At 39.4% G+C, this 23,270-nt stretch overlaps 2 protein-coding genes across 2 annotated transcripts; both read left to right on the top strand.

The window, feature by feature from the left end:
* The first annotated feature begins 773 nt into the window (after positions 1-773).
* Positions 774-18,353, top strand: LOC103448928 (protein SPIRRIG-like). The gene is made up of 19 exons (XM_029089158.2): positions 774-1,558; positions 2,684-2,753; positions 3,206-3,291; positions 3,921-4,056; positions 4,137-4,193; positions 4,311-4,487; positions 4,941-5,132; positions 5,228-5,293; positions 5,569-5,683; positions 5,807-6,966; positions 7,223-7,922; positions 8,005-8,107; positions 8,312-9,417; positions 9,573-11,223; positions 11,333-14,383; positions 14,704-15,012; positions 15,227-15,533; positions 15,898-16,044; positions 16,537-18,353. The coding sequence occupies exons 1-19, from the start codon at positions 1,383-1,385 to the stop codon at positions 17,710-17,712; spliced, it is 10,785 nt and encodes a 3,594-aa protein (XP_028944991.1). The 5' UTR covers positions 774-1,382; the 3' UTR covers positions 17,713-18,353.
* A 612-nt stretch (positions 18,354-18,965) lies between these two features.
* On the top strand, positions 18,966-22,826 carry LOC103448929 (pentatricopeptide repeat-containing protein At3g63370, chloroplastic). Its single transcript, XM_008388190.4, has one exon. The coding sequence runs from the start codon at positions 19,156-19,158 to the stop codon at positions 22,024-22,026; it is 2,871 nt and encodes a 956-aa protein (XP_008386412.3). The 5' UTR covers positions 18,966-19,155; the 3' UTR covers positions 22,027-22,826.
* Positions 22,827-23,270: the final 444 nt, after the last annotated feature.

Genomic DNA, 23,270 nt, shown 5'->3' with positions numbered 1-23,270 from the left:
CAGGATCTATCGCTGTTCACTGAGTGGATTAAATAAACTGGATGCTGACGTATTTTTTTAGAGATGAAATTGCTCTAATATAAGATATCTAATAAAATTACAAAAAGAAAAGAAAAAGGTACGTGCTAGATCCCTTAGCCATTAAGGCACATACAATAGCGTTGCATCAATAATTAATTGCTTCCCACTGTAAACAAAAGGGGTTTTAACAAAACATTTATGATACTGTTTATTTTTGACGATAAATATATTTTTACTTTAAAAAATCACTTTTGTACCATTCATTTACAATACATTTTTATCATCTTGATTAAAATTCAAAGTTTTCAAGCCATTTTCATTAGTTTTTCTTAAACAAAAATATAAAGCTCGTTTGGATGTACTTTTAAAATGACAAAAAACACTTTTAGTGAAAATATTTTTAGAACCAATTTTTAGTAAAAATATAAGTAAATCCTGGAAAAAACTTAAAACACTCATTAGAAGAAGCATATAACTAATGATTCTTGTAAAATACACTTCAAGTCTTTTTAGAACTCAAAAATATTTAAAAATAATATTTTAAATCATTTTAAAAACACATTTCAAAAGCTCACATTTGAATCTTTGATTTGCTTTGCCGGAAGAGAGAGAGAGAGAGAAAGAAAAGGACTCATAAGAGAAAGTGGCAGTCACGTCTGGCACGTTCATATCAAGAAGCCACGTGGAACCCTGGGAGACGTGGATCCCATGCTGAAGTGGCCGATGAGAGCATAGAAAAACAACACAACGTTGCTTACAATATTTTTGAATTTTTATTCTAGAGAGAGAAAGAGTTAGAGAGAGAGAGAGAGAGAGAGAGTTGAAGTTGGAAAGGATATATAGAAAGAAGCGACGAACAAGGCGCGGAGAGGCGGTCCGAGAACACGCAGAGACAACGTTATCATTTATTTCGATTCATTTTCTTTTCGCTTTTCTCCTCCGAAGTCCGCGTATCCGCGTTTTTCGCACACAAAAAAATTAAAGAAAAAAGAAAAAGAAAATCGGGAAAAAAAAATTGAACGAAATCCGGGAAAGAAAATCCGTCGCGGAGAAGAAAGAAACGCGCAAGAAACGAGCAGCGAAACGCCGAGATTCATCGAGCTCGATACGCCGGATCTTGCTGCTCCGAATCCCGACCCGAATCCGAGTCCGCTCGCTGTCTGTTGGGACGCATTGGTTTATTAGCTCCGTGTTCGTTTTGATTTTCCGGGAAAGATATTATTTTCCTGGAATTTTTGTGCGGTTTGGGTAAATTTGATTGTGAGGTTTCTGTGGCTGGATCAGATCCTTCCGGTGGAGCTTGGATCTGGTGCGGCGGATGAGAGAGGAGGTGTATGTATTAAGAATCAATAGGGAAAACGATGAAATGGGGAGCATTGCTTAAGGACTTAAGGGAGAAGGTCGGTTTCACTCAATCGCCGTCGTCTTCTTTATCTGCTTCTGCTGCCGCCGCCGCCGCTTCTTCGTCATCGTCGCCGGCTCTCTCTGCCAATAACAATGCTAATTCAGCTCTTCACGGCTCGTATTCTCCTTCAGGGTACTCTACTCCTTTTGTTTTTCATTTTTTTCGCTTTTTTTTTTATTTTTAAAATTATTGGGTTTTCAGTTGTGTAGTTTAATATATTGATAAACTGGTTCGTTTTCAGTACGGCATTTTGGGTTTAATTTATTTACTAATTTCTTGTTAATTTGGGGGTTTAATGGGTTTTAAGTGGCCGTGGATTGAGTGTTTTGTTAATACTTCAACGGTGTTATGCACTCTAGGGAAGCTTGTCAGCTGTGATGAGTATTTGTTGACTTAAGCTTTGCAGCTTGTTGTTTGATCAAATGCTAGATTGTTAGATTTGGCTCATCTAGTCTCACCCGTTGGATGGTCTGTTCCACTATCCCTACAAATTTTGCAGCAACTGATGGTGTGAAAATGGATTTAATTTTAGCGTGTTGGAGTGGTTTTGACTTCAGAGTGTAGCCCATGGTTGCATTGCCTTGGCATCGATGTCATTGACATCTCATTCGTGGCAACTCGTCAGTGATTATAGGTTATATGTGATCAGCTAATGCACCCGTCCTTGAATGGATCCCTGTTTTAGCATATGGTGGCTTGGGTTAGAGTTTAGTCATCAAACCTCATGGCTTTAGCTTGTTTGTCGTTGATTGATGCTTTACATTCCCAAACCTTGATATGCTTGAATGGGTTTAGAAAGGAAAATGTAATAGACTATGTCTGATGACGTGATTAGGACATGTAGAATATAACACATAGCTTGTGTGGTAAAATTTGGAGATTTGGCGGATAAAGAGGGTAGTCTATACACATGCATGTATAATCTATATATGTATACATGCAAATAGTTTGTACAAAACAATAGAGGTGAATTATGTAGCTGTTGATTCTGCTGGCCACTTAAAACATGTTTGGATTATTATAAGAAGTAGCAAAAAGTTACTGCAAGCTTTTGGTGCCAAAGTAAAGAGTTAGTGCTGTCTTTTTTAGTGAGTCTTAACATAAATTTTGTGAGGGTCAACATCTAAGTTTTATGATTTGTGTTCTCATATAAATCTTCCATAAAGGATGCATGGTATCAGTTGTTTGTAGTTTCTATATTTCAATTTGATACTGTAGCATTACAAGATCATTAACATCCAATGCCTGTGAAAGCAGAGACAAACATGAATTGGAATTGGACTTCAAGAGATTTTGGGAAGAGTTCCGGACATCCAGCTCTGAAAAGGTTTTTTTTCATTACTTATTCCATGTGTTTTCTTTTTTATTGATGTGATGCAGAATAAATAAGGGGAAAAGGAGCAGAGAGTTTTTGGGTGAAATAGAAGAGGGGGGAAATGAGGCAGAGATGATGAGCAATAGGGTGTCGGGGTTTTCAAATATATGATAGTCAATCCTCAAAATACGTTTGGAAAAAAAAAGATCCTCAAATGGTTACATCATGAACTATTTATGTAGCCTTTCCAGAAATCAGATCTCCAATTAGCTTTCTAACAAACTGAAATCACCAATTAAATCCCCAATAACATCTCTAAATTAGGATAAAACGTTTCAAATCATTAACTTTTATTCTTAGGCAGAATCTTCATTATATTGTTTGTTGCTTTTATATATTCGCATGCAGTTATTTTTTGTTTCTGAAAATAATGGTTTCTAATTTTTTTTAAATTGTATATGCAGGAGAAAGAAGCGGCCTTGAATTTAACTGTAGATATCTTTTGTAGATTAGTAAGGCAACATGCAAATGTAGCTCAATTAGTTACCATGTATGAACCCTCTTCCCCCTTTTCTTGTCTTCTGCATTGATTAGTACATAATTTCTTCGAAAAATGGGAAAAGGATGTAATATTATGATTCATATTGTTGTGATAAAATTAACTATGCGAAGGGCTAATTTACCTTGTAATAGAGATGCAAGTGATGTATACAATATTTCCTTTTAAGAAAAATTAATTATTGATTTGACGTTTATGTGTGTTCTGAATTGGTTTTATGGTGCCGCTGCAAATTAAAATAGATCAGTTCCCTGCATAACCAGCAACTTTGTGTTGCTAAAGCTGGGTTGGACAAGTATTGACTGTTTACTCCACTCTATTTTCTTGTCACTGGTGTCACTGAAAACATGTTTTTCCTCATTTATTTTTGTCAGATCCAATTACCAAAATCTGTTGTCATGTCGAGTTGGAGACCTCTATTTGATTTTAATTTGAGTATGTACAGATGCATAATTTTGTTTGAATTTTTAAAGCAGTTTTTTCACATTAGAAAATGAATCATGAAAAATGATTTGCTTGTTTTGGAACTTTTGGTAAAAGTTAAACTCTGCATTTCTATAACTGTTGGTTATAGAAAAATCCGAGTTTGTTGACTAACATACAAGTTTTGATGAACACAGGTTAGTTGAAACACATATATTCTCATTTGTCCTGGGAAGGGCATTTGTAACAGATATTGAGAAGCTAAAAATCAGCAGCAGAAAAAGATATTTGGATGTAGAAAAAGTACTGACGTTTTTTTCAGAAGTCACAAAGGTTGGCTTTTATTTTAGTGGGTGTTATCATTGTTTTCTCATCTGTTTCCTGAAGTCATAATCTTATTTACTTCCGTGCAGGATGGCATCAGTCCTGGTTCAAATTTGTTAACTGCTTTACAAGTGCTAGCTTCTGCGGTAAACTTTTGTTAATTTCACTAGATTAGGATACTTATTTGGTTGTGACGGACTTAAATGACTTTTTTGTCTTTCATTCACATGCTGTTAATGCTTGTTTCCTTTTGCTGTTTGCAGCCTATTGATAAACAATCTCTCCTTGATTCGGGCATATTGTGCTGTCTCATTCATATTCTCAATGCCCTTCTGGATCCTGATGAAGCCAATCAGAAGCAAAAGGCTACTGATCATGATGAACTACTTTCAACTGAGAAAGATTATGACGGTGTTGCCGGCCAAGTCCATCGGCTTGAGGTAGCTTTTACTTAATGGTACACAAAACCATACATGTTTATTACACATGGATGTATGCAAAGATTGATTTTGAAAACACAATAGGCTTAATTGCTATCTTGTGTTTAGTAGAAGTAGAACCTTGTAGCATTTGAAGCGTGACATTTTTTGAACATGCCATGATTTGTGGGTATTTTAACATTTTTATTTTTCTTTGTTAGATGTTTATATTTCACATATTTGAACTCCAGCCAGTAGTGCGTGACATTTTTCTCATACTGAACTCGTCTTTATTTGTATGTTATTGTGCTGTCCATTATCACTTGCCTTATTAGGCCAAACCTCATTATTACTTTATCAGAAATTTTATTTATTCATGTTTGATATTGATTTTTAAGCCTGTTGTACTTGCTATGTTCTCGGTTCATGGTACGTTTTAAACTTTCTTTTTGTTTCTAACCTATAATTATGCAGGTAGAGGGGAGTGTTGTGCATATTATGAAAGCACTGGCAAACCATCCTTTGGCAGCACAAAGTTTGATTGAGGATGATTCTCTTCAGTTGCTCTTTCAGATGGTTGCGAATGGCTCTTTGACAGTCTTCTCTAGATACAACGAGGGCCTGGTTCTGCTGCACAGCATTCAGCTTCATAGACATGCTATGCAGGTTGATACATTGCACGTATTGCCTGCCGTATTTGTAGAGACATTAGAACCCGTAATTCGGATTTTGTTTGTGCTAACTTGTGCTTATCTTTCCAGATTCTTGGTCTTCTTTTGGTCAATGACAATGGGAGCACTGCAAACTATATTCGCAAACATCATCTGGTATGTAATATATTATGTGCGTGCACTGCATTGTAATGGTTAAATCCTAAATATACTGAATATGCCTGCTCAACTGACCATGCATACCTCCCACATACCCTCTAATGTTGGATAAGCATATAGTTCTAGCAGGAACATGAGCTAGCCAATGATGATTACACAGGCTGTGCTGACTTTTTTAATGTATTGTTTTCAAAGAATGGCTTGATCCATGGTTTTCTGGTTATCATTTTAAAATTATTCTCACATTATGATTTTCTGTTCCCCCTGTGCAGATTAAAGTTCTTTTAATGGCTGTCAAAGATTTCAATCCTGATTGCGGTGATTCTACATATACCATGGGCATTGTGGATTTGCTGCTTGAATGTGTTGAATTGTCATATAGACCTGGTAATTGGCTCATCAGTTTTCCTTCTTTAGTTGAACTAACATCTCTTCCTTGTGCTGTATTTTTTTAATATCATTTTCTGCAGCTTAAATATGTGTTGGTTCTGATACATTTTGGGTATGTAGATGCTGGTGGTGTCAGGCTTAGGGAGGATATACATAATGCCCATGGTTATCAGTTCCTTGTTCAGTTTGCTTTAATTCTTTCCTCAATGTCTGAAAGTCAGGGGTTCCATTCTGTTCAGTATAAATTTTCAGACAAAAATTCTGCATCAGGCGGTTCCCATGCACAGGATGTTGTAGACATTCAGGATTCCATGGGAGAAAAGGGACCCTTAGATGAACAACTTTCTCCCACACTGTCTAGGTTGCTTGATGTTCTTGTTAATCTAGCTCAAACTGGCCCAACCGAACCAAAAGTTTCCAAGTCTTCCCATACCAGGTCCAGTGGCCATAGCAGAAGTCGTACACCATCTTCAGATAGATTGGCTGATGAAGTTTGGGAAAAGGACAATAATAAAGTCAAAGACCTTGAAGCAGTTCAGATGTTGCAGGACATTTTCCTCAAAGCAGAAAGCAGGGAGTTGCAAGCAGAAGTTCTGAATAGAATGTTCAAAATATTTTCAAGTCATCTTGAAAATTACAAGTTGTGCCAGCAGTTACGGACTGTTCCACTTTTCATCCTAAATATGGCTGGTTTTCCTCCATCTTTACAAGAGATACTGCTAAAAATTCTTGAGTATGCCGTGACTGTTGTAAACTGCGTCCCTGAGCAAGAGTTACTGTCACTTTGTTGCTTGTTGCAGCAACCAATATCATCAGACTTAAAGCACACTGTACTTTCTTTTTTTGTAAAACTTCTATCTTTTGACCAGCAGTACAAAAAGGTCCTCCGAGAAGTTGGTGTCCTGGAGGTTTTGTTGGATGACCTGAAGCAGCACAAGTTGCTTTTGGGTTCAGAGCATCAAAGTGCCAATACTAATCAGTTGGAGATAAATTCTGGTTCAAGCAGCTTTAAAAAGCACTTGGACAGCAAGGATGTAATTATTTCATCACCCAAACTAATGGAATCTGGTTCAGGGAAGCTTCCTATATTTGAAGTTGATGGTACAATTACTATAGCGTGGGATTGTATGGTCTCTTTATTAAAGAAAACTGAAACCAACCAATCGTCTTTCCGTGTGGCTAATGGTGTAACTACTGTTCTTCCGTTTCTTGTGTCTGACACACACCGAGCAGGGGTGCTTAGGGTATTGTCATGTTTGATCATTGAAGATGGTACCCAGGTTTGTTTACTTTTTTAGTATACTGTAACTCTCTACAAATTTGAATTTCCGTGGTTTTGCATTCAATTCTTGTCCCTTTATTTTTATTTTTAATTTTCATTCATATATTTCTGAAAAAAAAATTAGTGACAAATCTAGAACTTTCATAACATAGAAGTAGTTATAGAAGCTTTTGTGCAGACATAGTAGTATTTTAGTCATCGAGCTTTGCCATTGTCGATTTTCGAAATAACTTTAGTTTCTCATATTTGACCAGGCACATCCTGAAGAATTAGGTGTGATTGTTGAAATTCTAAAAAGTGGAATGGTTACCAGTGTTACGGGATCTCAATACAGGCTTCAAAATGATGCAAAATGTGACACTATGGGGGCTTTGTGGCGCATTCTGGGAGTTAGTAACTCAGCTCAGAGGGTTTTTGGTGAAGCCACTGGTTTTTCTATTCTTCTTACCACACTCCATAGTTTCCAAAGTGAAGGGGAGCATTCAGATCAATCTTCTTTAGAGGTTTACATCAAGGTGTTTACGTATTTGTTGCGTCTAGTGACTGCTGGGGTGTGTGGTAATGCTGTTAATAGGACAAAATTGCACACAATTATATCATCCCAAACTTTCTATGATCTTCTATCCGAGTCAGGCTTACTTGGTGTGGACTGTGAAAAGCAAGTCATACAATTATTGTTTGAACTAGCTCTTGAAATTGTGCTTCCACCGTTCTTAACATCAGAAAGTGTTACATCGTCGGATGTGCTTGATAATGAGTCTTCAAGTTTTTCAATAATGACTACATCAGGTTCATTTCATCCTGATAAGGAACGGGTGTTCAACGCTGGTGCTGTCAGAGTTCTTATTCGGTCGTTACTGCTTTTTACTCCAAAGATGCAGCTTGAAGTGCTTAACCTTATTGAAAGGCTTGCTCATGCTGGTCCCTTCAACCAGGAAAACCTCACCTCTATAGGTGCGAAAAACAATAATTATTGGCTTAAGTATCTAAATTGGTGACCAGTACTCTCACTTTCTACTTTGTCTAATGTATTTAGGTTGCATTGAACTTCTGCTGGAAACCATTCACCCATTCCTTTTGGGCTCATCTCCATTCCTTAAGCATGCTCTGGAGATTGTGGAAGTTCTTGGGGCATACAGGTAAGACTTGCGTACATGTATTGGAATTTATTTGTTTTCTCTGTTCAGTTCTCATTGTCTTTTCACTTTATTTTTATCTAAGTTCTTTTTCTGTGCCATTTATATATGGATTTTTGGGAATGGAGGTGTCTCTCAGCAATTAAGAGTGGTGGTTTGACTTTATTCAATTTGAATAACAAGGTTTTTTTATGTATATGGTGGTAGGTTATCTGCATCAGAACTTCGAATGCTTATTCGATATGTGTTGCAAATGAGGTCAATGAAGTCAGGTCGTATACTTGTTGACATGATGGAAAGGTTAATTCTCATGGAGGATTCAGAAAATATTTCCCTCGCACCATTTGTAGAGATGGACATGAGCAAGATTGGTCATGCTTCCATTCAGGTTTCTCTGGGAGAAAGATCATGGCCTCCAGCAGCTGGTTATTCATTTGTCTGTTGGTTTCAGTTTCAGAATCTGTTGAAGTTGCAAACAAAAGAAACTGAGTCCAAAGCTGGTTCTTCTAAAAAGTGGAGCAGTTCTGCCGGGCAACATCATGAGCGGCATATTCTCCGGATATTTTCTGTTGGTGCTGCAAATAATGGAAATGCATTCTATGCAGAATTATATCTTGACGAGGATGGTGTTCTTACCCTTGCAACCAGCAGTTCTTGCTCCTTATCATTTTCAGGATTGGAACTTGAGGAAGGCAGGTGGCATCACCTTGCAGTTGTACATAGCAAGCCAAATGCTCTTGCTGGATTGTTCCAAGCCAGTGTTGCTTATGTATATCTTGATGGAAAGCTTAGACACACAGGGAAACTAGGATATTCTCCATCTCCGATTGGGAAACCTTTGCAGGTAACCGTGGGGACTCCAGTTAATTGTGCAAGAGTTAGTGACTCGACCTGGAAGGTCCGTTCTTGCTACCTTTTTGAGGAGGTGCTCACCTCAGGTAGTATTTGTTTCATGTACATTCTTGGTAGAGGATATAGAGGGCTCTTCCAGGACACGGATCTTCTTCGTTTTGTCCCCAACCAGGCATGTGGTGGTGGTAGCATGGCTATCTTAGATACCTTGGATGCTGACTTGACCTTGGCTTCTAATACACAGAAGCTTGACAAATCTAGTAAGCAAGTAGTCTCCAAGGCAGATGGCAGTGGAATTGTTTGGGATTTGGAGAGACTAGGTTATCTCTCTTCACAGCTCTCTGGGAAGAAGCTTATATTCGCATTTGATGGAACCTGTGCAGAAGCTATTCGAGCATCAGGGGAGCTATCCATGCTCAATCTAGTTGATCCATTGTCAGCAGCTGCTTCTCCTATTGGGGGTATGTTTAAGACGACGGCTCACGTATTGGGTCCAAATTTTCACATTTATATGATTATATAAATATATATGCATGTATGTATGTGAAAAACTGGTGGATCTAGATTTTTAGAATTTTCCTTTATTTCCTTTGTTCTCATTTTTTGTTTTGTGCAGGTATACCACGATTTGGGCGTCTTCATGGGGATATTTACCTATGTAGGCAATGTGTAATTGGTGATACTATCTGCCTGGTTGGTGGGATGACTGTTATCCTGGCCTTAGTTGAGGCTGCTGAGACTAGGGACATGCTACAAATGGCCCTTACTTTACTGGCCTCTGCCCTTCATCAGAATCCTCAGAATGTGAGAGACATGCAAAAATGCCGGGGATACCATTTGTTGGCTCTCTTTTTGCGTCGTCAAATGTCACTGTTTGACATGCAATCTCTTGAGATCTTTTTCCAGATTGCTGCTTGTGAAGCTTCATTTTCGGAACCGAGGAAGTTGAAATATAATCGGACTAATTTGTCACCAGTTACAACTATGCAGGAAACCAGTTTTGAGGAACTTAATTTGTCAAGGTTTCGTGATGAGTTTTCTTCTGTTGGATCTCAAGGAGACATGGATGATTTTTCTGCACCAAAAGATTCATTTAGTCACATTTCGGAGCTTGAAAGTGCTGATATTCCGGATGAAACCTCAAATTGCATTGTCTTGTCAAATGAAGACATGGTTGAACATGTCTTGTTGGATTGGACATTGTGGGTAACGGCTCCAGTTGCAATTCAAATTGCACTTCTTGGTTTTCTTGAGCATCTAGTGTCCATGCACTGGTACAGAAATCATAACCTTACTGTTCTGCGCCGAATAAACCTTGTTCAACATTTATTAGTTACTCTACAGCGGGGTGATGTTGAAGTTCCCGTTTTGGAGAAATTGGTTGTATTGCTTGGTGTCATTTTAGAAGATGGGTTTCTCTCTTCTGAACTGGAACATGTGGTTCGGTTTGTGATTATGACATTTGATCCACCTGAATTGACACCCCGACATCCAATAGTGCGTGAGGCCATGGGAAAGCATGTAATCGTGAGAAACATGCTGCTGGAGATGCTTATTGATCTGCAAGTAACCATTAAATCCGAAGAATTGCTTGAGCAGTGGCATAAGATTGTTTCTTCTAAATTGATTACATATTTTCTAGATGAATCTGTTCACCCAACAAGTATGAGATGGATCATGACTCTTCTTGGAGTTTGTCTTACTTCGTCTCCTACATTTGCGCTAAAGTTTCGGACAAGTGGAGGTTATCAAGGCTTGACCCGGGTGCTTCCAAGCTTCTATGATTCCCCAGACATATATTACATTTTGTTCTGTCTGATATTCGGAAAGTCTGTCTATCCTAGATTGCCAGAAGTTCGCATGCTAGACTTTCATGCACTTATGCCAAATGATGGAAGTAATGTGGAACTGAAATTCGTAGAATTGTTGGAATCTGTTATTACCATGGCAAAATCTACATTTGATAGGCTGAGCATTCAGTCAATGCTTGCTCACCAATCTGGTAATCTTTCCCAGGTTGGTGCTGGCCTTGTGGCAGAACTCGTGAATGGAAATGCAGACATGGCCGGGGAGCTTCAAGGTGAAGCATTGATGCATAAAACATATGCGGCACGCTTAATGGGTGGGGAGGCATCAGCCCCTTTTGCTGCTACTTCAGTCTTGAGATTTATGGTTGATTTGGCAAAAATGTGCCCCCCTTTCACTGCTGTCTGCAAACGAGCAGAGTTTCTCGAAGGCTGCATTGACCTATATTTTTCTTGTGTCAGGTTTGTCATGGGACCGAGTATTCTCTGACATTGATACTGTTAATCTAAATTTTACTGGTTTTTCTTAGAACTTCTCTTTTTACTCAACTCATTATCTTGTTTCTTACAGAGCGGCCCATGCTGTGAAGATGGCGAAGGAGCTATCTGTAAAGGCAGAAGAGAAGAACTTGAATGATTGTGACGATACCTGTAGTTCACAGAACACGTTTTCTAGCCTACCTCATGAACAGGATCAGTCTGCCAAAACCTCCATCAGTGTTGGAAGCTTCCCTCCTGCTCAGGTGAGTTCAAGTTCTGAAGATACGGCTGTTCCCCTAAATTCTGGGGCCGATGATAAAGCAAAGACCAAGGCTATTACAGCCCAGCCGGGATTGCACATATCAGTGCAAGAGGATGTACAAGCTGTTCAGAGCTTAGATGGTGACAATGCTGACCAAGTTTCTGCCACATCCAGCACAAATGATTTTAGTTTCCGTAAGGTCACCCTGGAACCCCTTAAACCAGTGGATTCTGAGAGTTCCGCATCTTTTACCATGCTTGATTCTCCCAATTTATCAGAGAAGTCTAGTTCGAGGCTCCCACTTACACCCTCTCCTTCTCCTGTTTTAGCATTGACATCTTGGCTGGGAAGTGTGGGCTATAATGAATTCAAATCTCCCTTGGTTGCCACTCCTTCCATTGATTCTTCTGCGACTACCACTGAATTTGATCCATCTGCAGAGCTGAAGTCTCCTGGGCCTTCTAATGCAAGTAATTTTTTTTCAGCTAGTCCAAAGCTACTTCTTGAAATGGATGATTGTGGCTATGGAGGTGGTCCTTGTTCCGCTGGAGCCACTGCTGTTTTAGATTTTATTGCAGAAGTTCTTTCTGAGTTTGTGACCGAGCAAATTAAAGCATCACAGATTATAGAGGGAATCTTGGAAAGTGTTCCATTATATGTTGATGTAGATTCTATGTTGGTATTCCAAGGATTGTGCCTTAGCAGACTGATGAACTTTCTGGAAAGGCGTCTCTTGCGCGATGATGAAGAAAATGAGAAAAAGCTAGATAAAAATCGTTGGTCCTCAAATTTAGATTCCTTATGCTGGATGATAGTGGATCGTGCATATATGGGCGCTTTTCCTCAACCCTCTGGAATACTAAAGACGCTTGAGTTCTTATTATCCATGCTACAATTAGCAAATAAAGATGGCCGAATTGAAGAAGCTACTCCTAGTGGGAAGAGCCTCTTATCTATTGCAAGAGGGAGCAGACAACTTGATGCTTATATACATTCAATTCTTAAAAATACAAATCGTATGATACTGTATTGTTTTCTGCCATCATTCTTGTCTTCAATAGGAGAAGATGATCTGCTTTTGTCCTTAGGTTTGCTAGTTGAATCAAAGAAGAGAGCTTCCTCCAACTCTTCACATGATAATTCAGGAATTAATATCGGCACAGTCTTACAGTTATTAGTTGCTCACAGGCGAATTATATTCTGTCCCAGCAATATGGATACCGATATAAATTGTTGTCTTTGTGTCAACTTAATATCTCTCCTGCATGACCAACGACAGAATGTGCAGAACATGGCTGTTGATATTGTCAAGTATCTCCTGGTGCATCGTCAGGTAGCTCTAGAAGATCTGCTGGTTTCTAAACCAAATCAAGGACACCAACTGGATGTGCTACATGGGGGATTTGACAAGTTATTAATATTGACTGAAAATTTATCTGCTTTCTTTGAATGGCTTCAGAGTTCTGAAGTGATGGTGAATAAAGTACTAGAGCAGTGTGCTTCCATTATGTGGGTACAGTATATTACTGGATCAGCAAAATTTCCAGGAGTGAGAATTAAAGCTATGGAGGGTCGTCGCAAGAGAGAAATGGGGAGAAAATCAAGGGATACATCAAAGTTAGATATAAAGCACTGGGAGCAGGTGAATGAACGGAGATATGCACTGGAATTGGTGCGTGATGCAATGTCCACTGAACTAAGAGTGGTGCGTCAAGACAAGTATGGATGGGTTCTGCATGCTGAGAGCGAGTGGCAAACGCATCTTCAACAACTTGTCCATGAGCGGGGAATATTCCCAATGCAAAAATCCTCTGTTAATCGGGATCCTGATTGGCAGCTTTGTCCAATTGAAGGTCCATACAGGATGCGCAAAAAACTTGAGCGCTGCAGATTGAAACTTGATACTATCCAAAATGTTCTTGATGGACAATTTGAAGTAAGGGAAGCAGAGCTGTCCAAAGAGAATAATGAGAATGATCTGGATGCTTCTGATAATGATTCTGAGTCATACTTTCAACTTTTGACTGATAGTGCCAAACAGAATGGCCTTGATGGTGAACTGTATGAAGGGTCATTTCTTAAAGAACCTGATAATGCCAAAGATGTTGCTTCTGTTAGTCATGAATGGAATGATGATAGAGCTAGTAGTATCAATGAAGCAAGTTTGCACTCTGCACTCGAGTTTGGTGGAAAATCTAGTTCAGCATCTGTCCCCATAGATGACAGTGTACATGAAAGATCTGACCTAGGGTCTCCATGGCAATCTTCTTCTGCAAGAATCGATGATGTCAAAGTCACAGATGATAAATCGGATAAGGAACTCCATGATAATGGTGAATACCTGATCAGGCCTTATCTGGAACCTTTTGAAAAGATACGATTTCGGTATAATTGTGAACGAGTTATGGGTCTGGACAAGCATGATGGTATATTTTTAATAGGCGAGCATTCTTTGTATGTGATTGAAAACTTCTATATCGACGACTCTGGGTGTATTTGTGAAAAGGAATGCGAAGATGAACTCTCTATCATTGATCAGGCTCTTGGTGTAAAGAAGGATGTTACTATGGATTTCCATTCAAAGTCAACTTCATCTTGGGGAGTAACAGTAAAGTCAGGAGTTGGGGGAAGAGCATGGGCCTACAATGGCGGTGCATGGGGAAAGGAGAAAGTCTGTACTAGTGGTAATCTACCTCACCCTTGGAACATGTGGAAACTTAACAGTGTTCATGAGCTTTTGAAGCGTGATTACCAGTTGCGTCCTGTTGCTGTTGAAATCTTTAGCATGGATGGATGTAATGATCTTTTGGTGTTCCACAAAAAAGAAAGGGAAGAAGTTTTCAAAAATCTAGTAGCCATGAATCTTCCCAGAAATAGCATGTAAGCAATCAATTCCCGGTTCCCTCTAATTTTTTTTTTCCAATAGTCCTTTTCGTGTTATTTTGCATGATTTTTTTGGTCTACTAGTGTGTGTATGTCTGTCTTTGTGTGTGTTTTGTTTGTGTGCCCTTTTGGGACTCGGGATGTTGAAACTGTGCAAGTGTATATTGTGGAACATAGCATTTAAGATATGAACCGCAAATTTACCTATATTAGTGTTTTACTTATGTATTGATGGTTTTCCTGTCGAATATCTTCTGCATCACCTTTGGGATTTTTGCCAGTAATTTTTTAATTCATAATTCTATTCCTTGCTTTAGGTTGGACACAACCATATCAGGATCAGCAAAACAAGAAAGCAATGAGGGTAGCCGCCTATTTAAGTCAATGGCCAAGTCCTTTTCAAAGAGGTGGCAAAATGGAGAAATAAGCAATTTCCAGTACCTCATGCATCTCAACACGTTGGCAGGACGGGGATACAGTGATCTTACCCAATATCCAGTGTTTCCATGGGTTCTGGCAGATTATGAGAGTGAAAACCTGGACTTATCAGATCCCAAGACTTTTCGTGGACTTGACAAACCGATGGGTTGTCAAACATTAGAGGGCAGAGAAGAATTCAGGAAAAGGTAATATCAATTCCACTGGTTTATTCTTATTTCACTTTTAAGTTTTAAGTTGTGTTTTCTTTGATTACAGTATTTCCTGTTTCATTTCTGTATAGTTGTTTTAACCACATGAAGCACTTCCTCTAGCATGGTTTTCTATATGCAGAAACACATTTTTGGACGTATGTTATCAGCACTGTTTATTTATTCATCTTATCTTTCCTTCTCTACTCAGGTACGAGAGCTGGGATGATCCGGAGGTCCCAAAGTTCCATTATGGTTCTCATTATTCCAGTGCTGGGATTGTCCTCTTCTATCTTCTACGCCTACCACCTTTCAGTACAGAGAATCAAAAGCTACAGGGAGGGCAATTTGACCATGCTGATCGTCTTTTTAATAGTATTAAAGATACTTGGTTCAGTGCAGCTGGAAAGGGCAACACATCAGATGTGAAGGAGTTGATTCCTGAATTTTTCTACATGCCAGAGTTCCTGGAAAATCGTTTCAATCTTGATTTGGGAGAGAAGCAATCAGGAGAGAAGGTGAAACATCTTAATCCCTTACTAAGAATAAAAATTATTTGACGGTTGACAGTCATCGACCACCCTTGAGGGCCCAAATGCATATACCATTTGGGTAGACGTGTACAACTTTCTATTGTGCATTCTAATAAACAAAATATTGTGATTTCTAATAAACAAAATAAGATGCTCTAACAAAAGTTTTCTTTTGTTGGTACATACAATTTTGAAAATGCTAATAGTTAAGGTAGGGGAACTGGGTTTTTTTGTGCTCTAGCCAAATGCCACTTTTTTATTTAAGAGCAAGAGCCCAATGCTACTTGAATCTTCTTCTTTTTCTACTATTTGAGAATTTAAACATTATCTCTTTAATTTCTATCATTAGGTTGGTGATGTTGGCTTACCTCCATGGGCTAAAGGCAGTGCTAGAGAATTCATCAGGAAGCACAGGCAGGCCCTGGAATCTGACTACGTTTCACAAAATTTGCATCATTGGATAGATCTCATTTTTGGATATAAACAGAGAGGAAAGGTTCGTATCGAGATTCGTTCTTGGCACGCTGCAACTCATTCATAAGCTTTTAATAGGCCTCATAAAGTTGTACTTGTGCACCTGGAAGTTCTTCAGAGAAATTTGTGGCATCATTTTAGTTTCATCTTTCAGTTCAGTATTTACCGCACCTAGAGACATATTGCCCACATATATGTGATTGCATGAGATATACCCAAACCTAACTTGAACTGGTGAATAGTGAAGTCCTCATCTTTGCATGTGCTTATTTTTGCAACCAAACATATATTTAATGCTCAATTTTTCTTGGTAACGGATTACAAGCTCAATTTGATAAAGAACTTGTTGGTTGAAAATTTGCTGAGATATAATACTACTGGACTATTTTTCTATTCTGGCTCTCATGTGCCAAGCACTTGTTTACCGCACTTATTCTGGTCCTGACTTTGTGTTCTACTTTAGTACTTTCTGTTTTGGTCTGCTTTTCATTATAAATTTCCTTGAAATTGACAGGCAGCTGAGGAAGCTGTGAATGTTTTCTATCACTACACGTACGAGGGGAGTGTAGACATAGATTCGGTGACAGATCCTGCAATGAAAGCCTCAATTCTAGCACAGATTAATCATTTTGGGCAGACACCCAAACAGCTATTCCTCAAACCCCATGTGAAAAGGCAGGTCAACAGAAGGGTTCCTCATCCACTTAAGTACTCTCACCATCTCGTTCAGCATGAGATACGCAAGACATCGTCTTCGATAACTCAGATTGTTACTGTCAATGAGAAAATCCTAGTGGCAGGAACAAATTGTTTGCTTAAGCCAAGAACGTATACCAAGTATGTTGCATGGGGTTTCCCAGATCGTAGCTTAAGATTTATGAGCTATGATCAAGATCGACTCCTATCGACACATGAGAATCTTCATGGGGGCAACCAGATTCAGTGTACTGGCGTTAGCCATGATGGTCAGATTCTGGTCACTGGGGCTGATGATGGTTTAGTTTCTGTTTGGAGAATCAGTAATTCTGGCTCCCGTGTCTTGAGGCGCTTGCAGTTGGAGAAGGCACTTTGCGCCCACGCATCCAGAATTACATGTCTTCATGTTAGCCAGCCTTACATGCTGATTGTGAGTGGATCAGATGACTGCACTGTTGTTATATGGGATCTCAGCTCCTTGGTTTTTGTTAGGCAGCTCCCTGAGTTTCCAGCCCCGATTTCTGCGATTTATGTGAATGACTTGACAGGGGATATTGTGACAGCAGCTGGAATTTTACTTGCAGTTTGGAGCGTTAATGGGGACTGCCTTGCAATGGTTAACACGTCTCAACTGCCTTCTGATTCAATTCTTTCTGTTACAAGTAGTTCATTTTCTGATTGGCTGGACACAAACTGGTATGTAACGGGTCATCAAAGTGGGGCTGTTAAGGTGTGGCAAATGGTTCACCACACCAACCTCGAGAGTTCCCAGCAGAAGTCAACGACCAATGGGATGGGTGGTTTAAATCTCAATGATAAAGTACCAGAGTACAGGTTGGTCCTCCACAAGGTGCTCAAGTTTCATAAGCATCCCGTTACTGCCCTTCTCCTTACAAATGACCTCAAGCAGTTACTAAGCGGGGATTCTGGCGGGCATTTGCTGTCATGGACAGTGCCAGAGGAAAGCTTGAGAGCATCAATGAATCAGGGGTGATGATCCTAAAATACGATTCAAGTGTGATAACTTCAGCAAATGGGGCAGCTCTCGGTTCTAACTAAGACCCAAACCCTCGTGATGAAAAGAACGGAAGTGCTGCTCATGCTAAAGGGTACAAATGTGACAGCAGGGCTGGCCTGGACCGGAACAGGAGAAAACTATACAGGATTGACAGTAAAGACGAAGCCACCCATAAACTAATTGTTGTGTTGAAAACCACGCAAGCATGCTGCCTGTCAGGATCTTTGCTACACCAGGTTGAGCATCTGATCGGGAAGGCGATACTCGATGCTTTTAGGATGAATAGGAGGATCTCCATTTCGGACGAGGAGCGTCCCAGTCTTACAGGTTTTTTGGTTTGTTTGTTATTTTTAATGTAAATAGTTGGACTAACACGGTGTGTGATGGAAGTTGTATAGCAGACAAGTGTGCCAGGAATGGGGACGTTTGGGTGAAAAATGATCGGTCCAGTGTCAAATTGGTCAATTGTGGGCATTTTTTGGCTACAATTCTTTTTGAAATAGTGCATTTTGGGCACTTATTATTGCCCATTTCTTTTTGTAAAATTTACCCCTCTCCCACGAACTAAAGGTTGTGTTTTGTTTTCGATTCGGTAGTGGAATTATTCTAATTCACAACTTCTCGAGCATTTACTAGAAGAACGTTAGTATCTATACTATTATTAAGAAAACTTTTCTTGTCAACTTTTTTTTCCCATTTTTTTCCTATTTTGCTCGCTTTTGATGCACACTATTGACAAAAAGGAGGGTAAAATAGTAATTTTGTACTTTTTGACAAAATGACATTCATATCCCTATTTTTCCTATTTTACCATTATTTTTAGATAATGACAATCATATTTTTCTAATTTTACTCACTTTTGATACATAATATTTACATAAGGAGGACAAAACAGTAATTATATAATATTAAAAAAAATATGCACTTATTAAGAAAAATTGTTTACACATACACAAAGTGTGTTTTTTGCCAGTTAGCATTATTTTGATTCTTTACTCGAGCATTTACTAGAATGTTAGTATTAGAATTATTTTGATTCTTTACTTCGTTGTGGTTAGTATTGGATACAAAATCAAAAGCATGTCAGTTCACAATTTATAATCACCTGTGCCCAATTTATCTAATTTTTGACTCTCTCGTTCTAAATAGGTAAACATGTCATTATTTTGAAACTGGTAATAACAAAATGCATCTTGGAAAAAAATAAACTGACGTAGATATTTTTTTTTTTGAGATCAGTTGTTTGTAGTATTGCGTGGTCCGCTTGCACTCAAAATTGAATTCCGCTGCACTTGAGTTCGAATCTCCGTCCTAGTGCATCAAAGCTTAATTTAAAACGCATGCATTACGCTCGTTATGCGCTAGAATATAGTCCCGCGCAGCGCTTGCGTTTGCCATGCACGTACTCGGCCTAATGTAATGGCTACTTCAACCCGACACTACTGCTCCTCCACTTCCTCCGCCGTGCACCGCCACTCTATGTTGAAGAAAGCTCTGCCAAACCCGATTCTCCACTTCTTCAAACACCCTCAAAATCCCATTAAATTACCTTCCTTGAAGGAGGTTTGCGACGGAGGAAGCCTCGGGGAAGCTTTTCACTCACTCGGCAGTTTGCTCACTCATCCAAATTCCCTTCAGCTCTCTCTAGATGCGGCTTACTCGCCGGTCCTCGAGCTCTGCGCAAACGAGAAGGCTCTCTCAGAAGGGCAGCAAATCCACGCCCAGTTGATCAAATGCTGTGATGTGCCCGATTCTGCGTTTCTGAGTACTAAGCTTGTTTTTATGTACGGGAAATGTGGCTCTCTTTTGGACGCGGAGAAGGTGTTTGATAAAATGTCCCACAGAACGGTTTTCAGTTGGAACGCGATGATTGCTGCTTGTGCTTCAAACGGGAAGCCTTGGAAAGCTCTGGAGCTGTATAGGGACATGAGGGTTTTGGAGGAACCTCTCGATTCTTGCACTTTTCCTTGTATTCTGAAAGCGTGCGTTGCGATTAACAATCTCCGTTATGGGGCAGAAATTCATGGTCTGGCTATCAAATACGGGTATAGTAATGTAACACTCGTTGTCAACTCACTAGCTTCGATGTATGCAAACTGCAAATGTGTTGACGGGGCGAGGAAGTTATTTGATGGTGTGAAGGAAAAAGAGGATATTGTGTCGTGGAATTCAATTATTTCAGCGTATTCCGCAAATGGGAAATCAGCTGAAGCATTGGGGCTGTTTCGAGAAATGCTAAGCTCGGGACTTGCCCTGAACTCATATACCCTTGTCGCCGCTCTTCAAGCCTGCGAGGATTCTTTTTGTGGTAAACTTGGTATGGAGATCCATGCTGCTGTGTTGAAATCGGGTCACTTCTTTGACATTTATGTGGCGAATTCTTTGCTTGCTATGTACGTGAGATGTGGTAACATGCATGAGGCTGCAATAATCTTCAGAGACTTGGATGCCAAGGATGTTGTTTCGTGGAATACCATGCTCTCTGGTTTTTCCCAGAATGGTCTATATGACGAAACCCTGCTGTTGTTCCGAGATATGCAGAGTACTGATACAAAACCTGACCAGGTTTCACTATTAAATATCCTTGCAGCATCCGGTCGATTAGGAGATTTGTTGTCTGGGTTGGAAGCTCATGCTTATGCGATTAAAAAGGGATTCGACTCTGATTTGCAGCTCGGAAATACACTGATAGATATGTATGCTAGGTGTGGTTGTGTGAATTTCATGGGCCGTGCTTTTGACAAGATGCCTACTAAGGACTTAATTTCTTGGACAACTGTTATTGCTGGCTATGCTCAGAATAATTGTCACTTAAGGGCCTTAGAATTGTGCCGGAAGGTGCAGACGCTCCAATTGGATGCTGATGCAATGATGGTAGAAAGCATTTTAGCTGTTTGTGGGGCCTTGAAATGTGTTTCTTGGGTAAAAGAAGTTCATGGTTACGCTGTGAGAACAGGTTTATTCAATCTGGTGTTACAAAATGCAGTTGTCAACCTATATGGAGAGTGTGGATATGTGAAATATGCAGAGCTGATGTTCGAATTGATTGACTCTAAGGATATTGTGTCTTGGACGAGCATGATCTCTTGTTATGTTCATAATGGGTTTGCAAATGAGGCCCTTGAACTATGCCACTTCATGAAGGAAACAAATGTTGAACCTGATGCTATAGCACTAGTTAGTATACTATCGGCTGTTGCGAGTTTATCTGCTCTGAAGAAAGGGAAAGAGATTCATGGTTTTCTTATCCGGAAGGGCTTCATCTTAGAGGGATCTCTTGGAAGCTCTCTAGTCGATATGTATGCCCGCTCTGGAACTTTGGAGAATGCATATGAGGTATATAACTGTATTAAAAATAGAAGTCTAATTTTGTGGACTACCATGATTAATGCGTATGGAATGCATGGCCAAGGCAAGGCAGCCATTGATTTATTCGAGCAGATGGAAGGTGAAAGAAATGTTCCTGATCATATTACGTTTTTGGCTCTTCTATATGCCTGCAGTCATTCGGGCTTGATTGATGAGGGTAAAAGAATATTTGAAATTATGAGAGATGAATATCATTTGGAACCATGGCCTGAACATTCTGCCTGTATGGTTGATCTTCTTGGTCGCGCCAATCGGTTGGAAGAGGCATACCATTTTACGAATAGCATGCAGAGTGAACCTACAGCTGAGGTATGGTGTGCACTCCTTGGGGCTTGCCGGGTTCATTCTAACAAAGAATTCGGAGAAATTGCAGCAAAGAAAATCTTAGAGTTGGACCCGGAGAATCCTGGAAATTATGTGCTTGTATCTAATGTGTTTGCTGCTAGTGGAAGATGGAAAGATGTAGATGAAGTGAGGTTGAGAATGAAGGGGAGTGGATTGAAGAAAAATCCGGGATGTAGTTGGATTGAGGTTGGAAACAAGGTTCATACATTCACGGCGAGGGATAAATCTCATCCGCAGTCCGATGATATTTACCTCAAGTTAGCTCAAATCACAGAGAAATTGGAGAGAGAAGTAGATTATGTGGCTCAAACCAAATTTGTTTTGCACAATGTAGAGGAAGAAGAGAGAGTTAAAATGCTTTATGGACATAGTGAAAGGCTGGCAATTGCATACGGTCTGCTTAAAACTCCCAAAGGAACCCCTATCCGAATCACCAAGAACCTTCGGGTTTGTGGCGATTGCCATAATTTCATTAAACTAGTTTCAAAGGTTTTTAGGCGGGTGCTTGTTGTGAGGGATGCAAATAGATTTCATCACTTTGAAGATGGTATCTGTTCTTGTGGCGATTTCTGGTGACAGTTGAACATTGTATTTAAATTTCTTCACAAACAAGTATGGATGTCTTGGATTTACTACTGCTGGTGGGATCGTTGAAACATTGGTTCGATGTGCTTGCCGCTACATCTCTTGTGCTAATTATCTGCTCCCCGAATGCAGTGTGCGGGATACAATGGTTGGAAATTCTACTTGCATCAATAACTTCTCCAAAACATGTTTGAGTCCAACCTTGTGTGCCAAGAAAGAGCTATTGGAGTTGGTTATTAGGTTGCTTTCCAGCAGCTATTGAAGGAGAAATTACAATGTAACAACAGAGTTTGGATGGATTTCGACATAATTCAGGAACCGCGTACTTCAAATCGCGGGAAATACCAGACAGACGAGTTCATGAAACTGAACAGGTGAAAATTTTCACCAAATGAACCACAGTTCTTCGAGAATGATTGTTTTTTTTCTTCACCTTATTGATTTTTTAGAAGCAATGGGCCAATAAATCACCATAGTTGTGATATAGAAACATACAAAAGGTCACTTCTCAAGATAAATTCTTGTTTCTCTCGTCACATGATTTTCTTGTGTGTGGGTGAGATAGTGCGAGATAGACACATTGCATGTGATTTTCTTGTATGTGCATGAGATAGAGAGACTCGGAGAGAGATACATTGCATGTACTATAAGGGACTCCTCGGCACAAGTACCAGATGTTGTATACAGTCAATTGTCTGTATCTTCTGTACGATATTTTTTGTATCTTTTATTACGTGACAAGTCGTGTAATAAAAAAGAGATACGTGTTTGTATTTGGCACGTTGTACTGACATGTGATGTGTTGCGGCAAATTAAACATGCGAAACCAATTTCCTAACCAACCCAATAGGGTCTGGGCTAAATGATGGCATATCTTGAGCAGCCAAATAAATGTAATGTTAGCATACCAAGAGAAATGAAAAGGTCGCTTGCTCTATCTTCTTCTTCCTCTCAGTTACTGTGCTGCAGGTTAACAGGGGAAAGATATAGGAGCACCCCACCCTATAGCAGGAGATCACAGACTGCCCCGACTGTTGCATTTACTTCTTATTTCAGATGTTAAGACTAGTCCCATCTCAATCTTCAGATTTCATTATTTTTGGACCTTTAAATGAAGGAAAATGGCAAAAAAAAAAAAGAAAAAAAAAAGAAAAAAAGATGGACCATTTTAGGTGTTTAACAATTTGAATAGTTACTTAGTATTATGATCTAGTGATATTCTCTTTCGTTTTTAA

Source organism: Malus domestica, chromosome 11 (assembly GCF_042453785.1).
Source record: "Malus domestica chromosome 11, GDT2T_hap1".
Lineage (NCBI taxonomy): Eukaryota > Viridiplantae > Streptophyta > Magnoliopsida > Rosales > Rosaceae > Malus > Malus domestica.
Note: the sequence above shows the minus strand (reverse complement) of the source record. Positions and strands in the feature narration are given on the sequence as shown.